This window comes from Camelus bactrianus, chromosome 23, assembly GCF_048773025.1.
Source record: "Camelus bactrianus isolate YW-2024 breed Bactrian camel chromosome 23, ASM4877302v1, whole genome shotgun sequence".
NCBI classification, from domain to species: Eukaryota; Metazoa; Chordata; class Mammalia; order Artiodactyla; family Camelidae; genus Camelus; species Camelus bactrianus.
Window position 1 is genome coordinate 38,092,759 of NC_133561.1, and position 12,805 is coordinate 38,105,563.

The 12,805-nt window shown below is 37.3% G+C and overlaps 1 protein-coding gene and 1 pseudogene across 1 annotated transcript; one reads left to right on the top strand and one right to left on the bottom strand.

Moving 5' to 3' along the window:
• Positions 1-4,997: 4,997 nt before the first annotated feature.
• On the top strand, positions 4,998-5,953 carry LOC105081532 (olfactory receptor 8U3-like; annotated as a pseudogene).
• Positions 5,954-11,787: 5,834 nt separating this feature from the next.
• LOC105064465 (olfactory receptor 5M9-like) lies at positions 11,788-12,729 on the bottom strand. Its single transcript, XM_010949409.2, has one exon. It carries the CDS (start codon positions 12,727-12,729, stop codon positions 11,788-11,790), a length of 942 nt encoding a protein of 313 aa, XP_010947711.2.
• Between the last annotated feature and the right edge of the window lie 76 nt (positions 12,730-12,805).

The window sequence follows — 12,805 nt, forward strand, 5'->3', positions numbered from 1 at the left end:
AATAAGACCCAGAGAGACTTTCATCATTAACATGAAAGCAATGACTGACTTCAATTTCTTTTTACATAATAATCAGCAATTATTTAATTAAAATCAACAGGAGAATTACAATTGCTACAAAAAAATGGCATTTTTCTTAATTTTCCCACATATTCTGAACTTTTGCACCCTGACTAGAAATGGAAATGCTAACCTAAGTTTTTCCACATTATACAGCACGAGTGAGCAATAGACACTTGGGAATTTCCAAATTCTGTGGAGAGACACTGCATATTGACCAATTCTCCAAAATTCGGAAATTTAATCATATATTAAAAATTTTCAAATTTGATGTCAAACTACTACTTTTTTCACAGTTAAGGTTTTTGATGTATGTTATGGGCGGAAGGCCCAGCTAGAATGCATGAAAGGATACTGATGGGTTTAATCCTTCCCTGAACAAAGAAATCCAAAAAAGTCTGAAAGGCAAAGGTCTACTCAAATGGAAATAAGATTGCAAAAGCAAATGTGAAATACATCTACAGGCAATATAAGACAGCATATACCACGTGTGCACAGTTTGGATGGAGGTGATGGTCTGTGAGCTGTAATAAGTGGGCAAAGGGTTGGCTTCTGCATACCTTCGGAATATAAATTATAAACTGAACTATGATATAGTGCTTATTACTCTGGTTTGATCATTTTCTAAAGAAATGAACAGGACACAAAAAATCTTATCACAATCAAAACATATTAAAAGATAACAAATTCAGTCACTCCATGAAAAATGAATAAAATAAACTTGCTGGAAGGAATAAGTCAAATTTACAGCTTAAAAGTCTCAGGGAAATAACTGCATATATATATGTGTGTGTGTGTGTGTGTGTGTGTGTGTGTGTGTTTCAATAAAAACTAAAGGAATGTGAATGAAGACACAAGCAGATGACCATTCATGTGGAGCCATACACTCCTTTGCCATTAAGTAAGAAAGACTGAAACTAGGTAAGTAGGAATTAAGTGCCAAAAATTGGGTGAAGAAAATAAAATGCTCTATGTAAATTGATTTAGGAATTAAAAGGAAAAAAGAACTAAATAGAAATCTCTTTTTAGACACTTGATCTGTAGTTCCTGTCGCAAACTGGGGATTTAATATATTATTGTTGAGCAATAAATAAATCTCTCAGAAAGTTTTTGGCAATTTGACTCCCAATTATGCCAAGCTCGTTATTTTTTTAAAAGGACGTTTCTTCTTTTGCTAATATGTGTTTAATTATTGCTAAAATATAAATTTTATCAATGATTAATATATAGTTTACTAATGATGAAATATACATAAAAGAGAAAACACCATTTTTAGAGAATAAGCTTGGAAAAGTAAAAACTGTATGGATAATTGTTACTGTTACTGCAGAAAAATATGGAAATGCTTACAGCTCTGCAAGAAATTGAGCTGTGTCCCCCCAACATTTTGATGTCAAGGCGATGAGGAGGAGCAAGCAATTAACCTGAGAAGGAACATGCAGGAAGAAAACCAGGAGAGAGGGGAATTCGAGTGGAGAAAGTTAACCAAGGAATGGTGACCTATGGCAAATACCACTGTTAGGCTGAGTAACACAACCTTGGTAAGGGGACCTTCCACTGAATAATGGGAGGAAACGGCTTACTGGAATGATCTCGAGAAAGGTCAGAGGACCTGATTTGGAGGCAACATGGAAACACACACAACTCTGCTAGGATCAGTGCTGAAAAAAAGATAATTTAGCAATAAGCAAATTATTTTAAAATAGACACATTCTTTTATTCATTTCTATTTTTTAATATTTATCCTAAAAATATTGGATCATTCTAAACCAATTTTGACTAAGAGAATTTATCATAGCATTATTATTTTCCTAATTAGAACAAAAAACAAGATTTTAATATAGATAAATTAGAGACATGCCTTGGGAAGAATCTCGAATGTTATGTAAAATCCCAATATACCATCCGCCTTTCATATTTGTGGGTCCTGAATTTGTGATTCATCCAAGATCCATGGTTGGTGAATCCGCTGATGTGGAACCCCTGGATTGAAGGCCCGATTGCCCTATGCAATTGTGAATAAGGGACTTCAGCATCCACCGGTTTGGGCAATGATGCACTGGGGGAAGAAAGAGGTGTCCTGGAACCAATTCCCCGTAGAAATGAATTGCTGGAAAAAAATTCATTATAAGCAGTAAATTGTCAAATACTCTGAAAACAATTTAATAAAATACAAAAAAAAAAAATGAAAAATGAATTGTCCCCAAACTTAAAGAGCAGTTACCTCTAGAGATTTTTTTCATATATTTCTGTATATCAAATTTTGTAAACAGCTAGCATAAACCTTGAGAAACATAGGGTTAGGGGCACCAATCCCTCCAGATGGAAAATCTGCCTATAAGTTTACAGCAGAGTTGCACCAGCAGCTCCACACCTGCAGAGCCACCCAACCTCAGGAGGTGTAGTACTGGAGTAGTATTTATTGGAAAAAATCTCCTATGAGTGGATCCACGCTGTTCACACCTGCGTTGTTCAGGTTTCAACTGTACTTTCTTTTTATCCTAGAAAAATGCATGTATATATATATTTTAACAAAATAAATGATATATAAAGATGCCCCATACCTATCAATACTAATACTCCAAGGTTTTTTTTTTTAATATATACAGAAACTGGTTGATTTTATTGAATCAGAATCCCTTTGACTGAGAAGATCACAGGGAATGGAAGGGACAAATGAAAACAAATGATGACAATACATTAAAATTGGTTGTAATATTTGAATTGCTTGCCATTTGTTTTTTCTTTTCTTTGTTTTGTTTATAGCAATTGAACTGGACATACATAACCAAGGACTAGTGATTTCATGCTGACATTATTCTAGTTTCAAACATAACTTAAAGTTACCTTTGTTTTTACCAGCTAATCTTCATCTAATTGGAACTTTCTAACCATGGTTGCACCCTGGAGGCTGCACTGTTGCACTCTGGTGCACTCACATCGGGGGAACACTAGGAATTAACTCTCAAAAGAATCAAGACTGCATTATATAAAGACCTGGAGTACTCATTCACATATCCTGAGTATCTGAGAGAGTCCTTGGAAAGGAGACCCCTGGGGAAACATTCAGGGGAAGATTTCTTCCACATGCTGGTAGGTTAAAAAGTGCTGCTGTTGGTCATTACCATAGGGCCTTATTTTCAGGCCATCCACAATCTTCCCCGATTTAAAATAAAGAAGATGGCCCTGGCTAGTTCAGCTCTAACTAGATGAAGCTGATGTCTCTTCTCAAGAATGAAACACCTTTCTTAACCCTCCCCAAATGAAATATCTTCTTAAACTGCTGCCTGAGACTTGGGTGTCCTTTAGAAGAAGAAAACACATTTTATCTGTTGATAAAAAGTCAGAAGTCAAATCCTCTGATGAAGAGCCTTTGTGTGGTGGGTAATTGTCTTTCTCTCAGGGGGAAATGTTGATGGTTTAAGGAACATCTATCAGAGACATTCATGGGTCAATTTGAAATTGATGAGCATGCCTGGGTTTTGCAAGTTTTTTCTTTAATTACAAAGAAGAAAAATAAAAAAATAAGCCTAATTCCAATGTATGCACAAAGAAAGTAACTCACTACCAACACTTCCACTAATCACTCCTAAAACATCTGAAATTATTTTTATCATTTGGAATGTGGAAGACCAAGAGTGGGACCAGAGTCAATATGTTGCCATGGATGGCAGTGAGCACATGGCGGCCAAATCAATGTTTTCTCATTTCTTCTTCTATTCTATTCCCAGAATAGTGAGCTATAGCACTGTAGCTGTGTTAGGATGCCAGTTCAGGAAAACAAGCCAGTTCAAACACATTTCTCACAAGGTAGGTTTTGACTTCGCTAAGTGGAAAATAAATGGATGGAGGGAAATTTTGTTTTCATGTCAGGTTTTAAATATGCACTAATATGTAACTATGCATATGTGTGTATATATGCATATATCTGTATGTATGTGTGTGTGTGTACATGTATGTGCATGTTTGTGTATGTATGAATATATATTTTTTGTTTCTTGTTTTTTGAGATCACATTAGGTACAAGTAATAGTATTAAGATGATTCAATAGAGAGAGAAGAAAGAAATTTAAAGGTATAATTTTCTGACCACTCTCACTACACTGTTAGAAAAAAAGTTTCCCTTTGGACAAAATGTTTGAGGAGAAAACAGGAATTATTTTTTCTACTTTGTACACATTTTTAATTTGATAAGGATGATACTTTTTTACTTTATTACATTCCTCTTGAAATTAGAGTTAGCTATTTATCTTCCTTTAGAAGTTAAAAGAGGCATCTAATTCACAATGACACATCGTGCAAGTAGAACAGCATAAGGCAGGAGTCTCACTTCCTCACATTTTCTATTTCTCTCATCAAAGAGATTACCACCTTTTAAAAGGAGGAATGTAGTTATAATCACTGAAAACTTAACAGAGATTGTAGAAAACATTCTTGATTATAAATGTCATAAATAGTTAAAATGCAACATGGCACAACACTTTAATTTTGATAACTATACTTTAAAAAACAAATTAAAATATCTACTCAAAAAGGCAATAAATTGCTACATTAAGGTTCTGCTCTACCAAGAAGTAGATATGGGAGCAGGAAATAAAAAAATGGTTTCTTCTCTTTATTCAATATAATTGAAAATGGTCTGAATCTAAAATATTAAATATCTTTTCAAACTTATGGTTCATTTTTTCATCTTCACTCTGCAGACTTTAATTGGTTTATTTTTATGAGCACTCAACTTTTGACCTCATAAAATTATGAACAGCCAGAGAGGAGAGTTTCAAATGGGATGTGTTTGTTTGTTCTGATATTCTACCACAATGAACAATAATTTCTGAAGCTAAAACACACAAGAGTTGATGTCTGGTGACAATTTCTTATACCCAGCAATTTTTTGGTCTTTAACTTATCTTTCTTCAGCAGTTGAGTGATTGGAACAAATGACTGAAAGGAACAGCACCAGGGTGATGGAATTCATTCTTTTGGACTCTTCAATCCGTAGAGAGATTGAACTCATTCTCTTCCTGCTCATTTTAGTGGTATATTCTCTAACTCTAGTAGGAAACCTTGGGATGATTTCACTAATCCAATTGGATTCTCGACTTCACACACCCATGTATTTTTTCTCAGTAATCTGGCCTTTGTAGACCTTTGCTACTCTTCATCAATAGCCCCCAAGTTCCTGCAGACCCTCCTGACCAGACACAGGTCCATATCTTTCTATGCATGTGCCACACAGCTGGGCTTTTTCCTGAACTTCTTGATCTTGGAGATGTTCCTTCTTGCAGTAATGGCTTATGACCACTATGTTGCCATCTGCAGTCCTCTTCTCTACATGGTGGTCATGTCCCCAAAGGTGTGTATGCAGCTGGTAATGGGCCCCATCTTATATAGTTTTTCTGTTGCTTTGCTCCACACAGTTGTTACTTTCCAACTGATCTACTGTGGCTCCAACGTCATCAATCATTTCTACTGTGATGATGTTCCTTTGATGGCCCTTGCCTGCTCAGACACCAGCCTCAAGGAGATCTTGATTTTCATCTTTGCTGGATTCAATATGATCAGTTCTTTGACCACCATCCTTATTTCTTACTTACACATTGTGGCTGCCATCCTGAGAATCCAGTCAACAGAAGGGAGGTGCAAAGCGTTCTCTACTTGTGGCTCTCATCTGACCACTGTGACTATATTCTATGGGACTCTGATCTTCATGTATCTGTAGCCCAAATCAAATCATTCCCTTGACATGGACAAAATGGCCTCCTTGTTCTACACAATAGTCATTCCTATGCTCAGCCTCATGATCTACAGCTTGAGGAACCAAGAAGTAAAGAATGCCTTGAGGACAGCCATTGACAAATGCTATGTCCTGCCTCTAATAAACTTTAAAAAGTGACTTGCAGCAAAGCCTGACTTGGAACAATGCCACTTGCAGATAGACATGTTGTTTTTCTAATCTTTTGATGAAGTACATTTTTTTTTACCATTCTTTATATGAGTAAAATGATTTTGTACATGAGTTCTAGTTTTCATGTAATCAATAGTAAGATGAAATGTTTAAAAGAGTAGAATTTACATTTTTAACAAATTGCTACTCTTAGGGTATGTGACACTGATAGCTTTGACATGACTAGCTTCTATTCAACTGATAAGGTTTAATCAGTCTTTTCAAAATTGTTCCTGTTTTGTATATCGTGGAAGACAGAGAAAGGGGCAAGGATGGTGATGAAGTAAGTTTCTTATCCATCCCCATGTGATTCCATGTGATTCCATGTGATAGCCTCCTCCTCCAATGTTCTCTGTCTGTGACCCATCATTCCTCTCTCTGCTGCTGACCCCCACATTCACTACTGGCCACTCCCTGAAGTTGCATGATTAGCACATCCTTTGAAAGAAAGTCATTTTTCACCGTGTAGACCTGGGAACAAGGATTAGTTTTTGGAAAGCCATATTCCCTTTTATATATTATTCTATCAAAACAAAAATGCAGATCTATCCCTAAGTTCCCTAAGCAAAGCTGTGCTTTCTAAAGGTCTTTTAAAGTTTTAGGGGTATGAGGAAATTACAGTGGGTTGGGGGACAGGAAGGTGTAGCTTAAAACCAAGAGATAAATATGATGGCTATTAGATGTCAAGATTATAGTTCCATGTTCAAGTAATATAAAGAGACATAACCCAAAACCCACTTAACTTCAACTGGAATATAATAGATTATATTTTCACTCATAAATTCAAATGTTCATGTCTACCATGTGCATTATATTGGGAGTCATTCTTGGAGAGCAAAAAACAAACAAACAGAATATTTCCTGCCTCACAGTGATGGACACTCTGGGAGAAGAGGCAGCTAGCAACAGACCAGTTTAGAGTGGTAGGTGGCAGGTTTGATAAGGAAAAGAACTTACAGTTGAGGCTTGTCTTGAATGTAGATCTCTGCATTTGTCTGCCAGAATCTTCAACATGTATAAAGAAGCCTTAAGTGGATTCATTTTCACATACCATCCAGATGGTTTCAACAACACCTGCATCCTCTTACTTTGGGAACAGTGGGCAGAACATACATTCAAAGGAGAAGGGAGTGGGTAAGGAGCCACCAAATTGCCAGGGTTTATCTTGTGAGTCACTTAGCAGAAAAATCCTTTCAATGGCCTCCTCTAGGAATAAGACAACTGGAAAGTGAACGGATTCAAAATAAGTTAGCCTTCTGAATTATAATATTATGCCACCATGACTTACATACCGTGATAGGTGTTAGATGAACCTGGCAAACCAGGAAATATATTTTGTTCATTTGATAATGCAGTTGTGAACAATAAACAATGAGCAAAATGAACAAGCAATGAACAAATGAAGTTCATTATCAAATGAATGAAGTGAAGCTATACCAATGATGTATGTGCTAGGATTATGTGTGAGCCCTCTGCTACCATGAGCTGATTCCTTTTCTTCATTCTCTCTGTCAGTTCTGCTTTCATCTCATGAAAGGCTCATGATTCTAACCCAGGCATGACCAGGGATCAAAATCTGCCTGCATTCAAGCTATGGCATCTCAGTAAACTAGAAAAAAAAGCTCATTCTTGGAATTGTGCTTTTCAGTTCAAACCTGAGTATTACCATTTCTAGCTGGATGATGCTGAATAGCATCTCTGACTTTCATTAACCAGGCTTCTCAAAACCACCTGTCAGTGATGGGAAATAGTTGCCTAAATATTATTAATTTCTGAGTGGTGCTTATAAAGGTCAGGCGTTCAAAGCTGATTCTGTCCTAGTGTCACAGTTAATTGAACAACATGGGAAACCCATTGGTGTCCCTCCGATAGATTTCCCTACAATTCTCTTTTGATATATGTATATATATGACTAAAATTAACATAAAAAACAGTATGGCAACAGAGAATTTCACAGATGACTTACCAGATTTTGCCCCACTTGAATGACTTAAAAGTCTTGGAGATTGCAGAAACAATAGAGCTCTGAAAAAATTAAAGACAGGGTGGTTTAAAAACCCTGTGGGAAGTAGTGTCTGATACAAAGCTAGTATCCTGAGAAGTTGCTGAATTAAGCATATATATATATATATACCACAGTATATATAATATACACATATTGTACTATACACTATGTATAGAGTAACTAGGTAGGTCAGTTTATCTCTCTATCTATCTGACTGTCTTTCTGTCTGTCTATCTATCAGTCTATCTATCTGTCTGTCTATCTATCTACCTATCTATCTATCTATCTTTACAAGATAGTGTGTGTGCTTTTGTGTGTGTGTGTGTGTGTGATGGTAGTGACTTGCCATAGGGTTGTGTTTTCTGACTTTTAGTTAATGTTATGCTTTATTATTTTTCATGTATTGGCACATTTATTATTTGCTTAATATATTTTAATTGACTCACAAACTTATTTAAATAAATCTGAAAACTAAACTTTCTGTAATGATCGCAAAGGAGAAAAATCCATGCCAAAATCTTCATAAAGTAACAAGAATTCCAAACACTCAAAAAGTTAAAATAACACAATCTCTGGGTGCTATGTGAAATTATCTCTTGTGCTATATTTTGGGAAATACTGGCAAGAGAAATTGTAGAAGTTAATCAAAAGCCTATGATATCCACTTTAGCTTGCTATTCCAAGTTAGGTTAGGACAGCGTTCATGGTTAAATTTAGAATTTAGATTTCTGTGAAGACATCAATATTGTCATATTAAATTATGTATCTTAAAAATTAGTTTTACATCCTCCTTAACCAACACCAACTCTATCACTAAATCAACAATGAGGTGTTCTAAGTGGATACAAATGGTACAAATTCTGAAGAAAGGCAGAATTACAATTATGCCTTTCAGGCTCTAAATTAATTTGGGGGGCAGAGGCATCATACCAAAAAATGAATCTTGGAAGTCATGACTGTCAATTGCCAAGGGCAAGAACTCAAATAAGAAAAAAAACCTTTGTTGTTGCTGTGTTTGTTTTGCCTGTCCTGTAATCCCAAAAGCATTGTATTGAACAGTGAAGAGACTAACACAGAGTTTATACAGAAAACTGGAAAGTAGAAGAGATCTCCTAATGACAGAGGAGCAGTTTTCCTGGAAGCAAGCAGTAAGGTCCCAACCTGAGCCTGGTGATGCGAGTGAGATATAAAGGTTAGTGACTCTTTGGAAAGGAATCTGCTGCCCCTTCCTCTGGGTAGCACAGTGGATTCAGGTGAGGTTGCTGCAAAATCACACAGTTGCCAAAAGAAAGTTCAGAGGGGTTTGAAGAGCTCTCGGGGCAGCAAGGATGATAGCTTACCTCCCCGAGGTAGAGCCTGGTTTACTGAAACAAAAAGCCTAATAGAAAAACCAGGGTCCCAGCATTGCAGGAAATTGGTGAAGGAATACATTCATTTTATCAGGACACAATTCAACTCATACCAAGTAAGAAGAGCTAAAGATGTGTTGTCTAAAACATCTGGTGGAAGCTCACCGGGTCCACACCTACAAACACTGCACAGAGGAGGTGGCTGAGATTCCCTGAGCCTGTGAAAGAGACTTGTAAGTGCCTGCAAAGACTAGTGAGGAGAAGCCGCCTAGAAGCTGGGGCCAAAGGGATTCAAAACCAACTAAATGGACAGCTGGAGGTCATGACAAGTCCAAGGACTCACCAAGTAGTTAGAAAAAGGGGATACAACCTATCATCTAAGACCAGAGGTTGAGTTTTCCCTCCTTCTGGCTAAGACAGAGAACCAGGTTCCCTTCTTTGCTCAGTATACTCAGTGTCAGAACAGACATTTTCTGAGGAGACATTCATCCTCAAGGCAACATTTGCCCTGGGAAGTGGTCCGATGCAGAGGCCAGGTGCTAAGGACCATGTTTCTGGAAAGAATTATAAGAACAACTTCAGCACTATAGCCACACTCTGTAAGGAGCAAACTCCTAAAATGCAGTGACTTAGTGACATAGGATTTGATTCTTTTCTCAGGGGACAGTGTGAGTTATGGGGTTTGGGTTAGGCAATTAGACCCTCCATATGTGGCTTTCTTGTCTCAGTCTACAGCAACCATTTCAGTGGCAACATTTTCAAGAAGGAAGAGAAAGGAAAAAGTCCACATCTAGTGGCTTTGACTTGAGGAAATGACCTTGGGTTTTAGGCATATCTTTCTACTGACAGCTCATTGCCAAAACATTTGTAACAACGTTAGCTACCTGGCTAATAGAAATGAGGGCAACTGTGGTTAACAGCTGGAGAGCTAGTGTTTTATTTCTAAAAGTAAAAATAAAATAGTGGACCTTGAGGAATATTTCTGCCATAAGGATCAGAGAAAATATGGTCTTAGAATGCCAGGCTATAATGCCAATCTCTGCGAAAGCCCCTCCTCCCATCAGCTACCTTTTCTCAGATCCAATCAGAAGGAAAGTGGCTTATGGTTAATTAGTAAATTAGCCTGAGCAGCCATAATTTTTGTGCTTGAATTAGTCCATCCTCCCAGTGGTGTTTCCAAAACCATATGTTACTTCTCAGAGTCCTCCTGCACATTTTTCACTGTGCACTCCTCTTAATTCAATTAGCCCTGTGTAGAATCAGGGTAAGTAAACAGGGCTTCTTTAGTCCCAAGAATAAACTCAATCATCAGAAATTACTTCTACTTCCCATTCACCTTTATGCTGATGAGAGTCATTAAGGGAAGAAAAGTCTGTATTCTTCCTGTAGCAAGAATGAATGTAGATTAAGTGGGTACCAATCTATATAAATGGAACAGTGAGATTTTAAGAACTTTTAACTGGGTCCTGGTGGATACCATTTTGAGTTGTTGACCATACTTTAACGCATACCCAGTGCAATGGCTTTTAGTTGAATAGGGCTTCTTATCTGGTTGATCCACTCTAAGCCCTGAAAGCTTGATTTAAGCTGCTAAAACAGAATCAAAGAATTTAACATTCATGAGAAGAAATTGGAACCAAACAATAGTTTCAAATCATATCAGCCAAAGGTTTAATAGGATGAAGGCTATGAACAAAGGTTAGATTTTTAAATATCAGAAAGCTCATATTGGTTCATTTTTTTTTTATTATGATGAAGACAGAAAAGTCTTACGTCATAAATATTTCACCCTTTAAAACCAAGAAAACTAACCAGAATCCATGCTAAGGAGTAGAATCAGGGTAAGTAAACAGATTGACACACAAATAGTGTTGATAACTATCAAGCTATACATACTGAGAACAAAACTTAGGACTGTGTTATAACACTAGTTGAAGATTCTGAATACAACTTTGTTATCAAAAGTCCATGTGTGTATGAACATTATCAAAAATTTATTAGGTAAATCAGGGTCCATCAGCATTCTGTAATCAGGGCAGAGAGATGAATTCCTATTCTTTTCCTCATGAAATTATATATTTCTTATGAAATTTGAGTAAAGAAAACATCATAGAAATCATGTTCAACTCTAACAAAGATATCTCCAAGACACCATGTATTTATCTCAACTTATTTATGAGTCCTCCAGTGACTGCACAATTTTAAACACACTGTGAACGTGTAATATGTCAGTTTGAATAATATAGTTGCATATGCGGAGTAACAATCTTGGTACTTAGAGGCCATTCATGGGGTAAAAGCATCACTGGGTTAGACTGGAGCTCAGTATATGTAAGAGTTGCCTTTAGACAGTCTCTATTGAGCTAGGAACTTTCATGCCTGCACACTTATCACAAGTAACAACGTACTCAGAAATACCTATTGCAGTTTCACTGCCCCCAGTTTCGCTTGATGATTGCTTTGTTGACTGCCTCTTTCACATCTTTGTTTCTCAAACTGTAGATCATAGGATTCAGCATGGGAATCACTGTGGTATAAAACACAGCTATCATTTTCCCCTGCTCCACAGACACTTCAGTGGGCCTCCTGAGATACATAAATATGAGAGTCCCATAAAACATGATAACAGCCGTCAAGTGGGACCCGCAGGTGGAGAATGCCTTCTTCCTCCTGTCAGCAGAGTGCATGCGTAGCATGGCTATTACGATGAGGATATAGGAGATGAGGACGACTGAAAGGGAATATGTGAAGTTAATCCCAGCAATAGCTATCATGGTGTATTCTTTGATGTGGACCCCACCAAAGGCAATCTTGATGAGAGGAGGGTCAGCACAATAGAAGTGGTTATTTTCAAAATTTTCACAAAAGTACAAGCCATATGTCCACAGGGTGCATATCAGGCTAACAGAGAATCCATAGACATAAGGCACAGAGATGAGCCAAATACAGACAGTCCTGGACATTTTACTGCCATAAAGCAGAGGGTTGCAGATGGCCATGTAGCGATCAAAGGCCATCACAGCCAAGATATATACCTCCACATGGACAATGGTGATGAAAAAGTAACACTGCACCAGACACCCCACGTAGGAGATGGTTTTTGTCTCTGATAATAAGTTTTCCAGCATTTTGGGAGTAACATTGGAAGAGAACCACACATCCACAAAAGACAGGTGACTTAAGAAAAAGTACATAGGGGTCTGAAGCTGGGGACTGATGCTGATCAAAATAATCATACCAATGTTCCCTAACAGAGTGATCATATAAACTACTAGGAACACCCCAAAAAGGAGAACCTGAAGCTCCTGACGACTGGTCAACCCCAGACGAATAAAGTCTGTCACATCTCTGAAATTTGGCATTGCCTTCATAGAGACCCAGCCTGTACTGTCTGTGGGAGAAAGAAAAAAAATGGATTTGTTTTATTCTTGGAAGTCTTGAGTCACA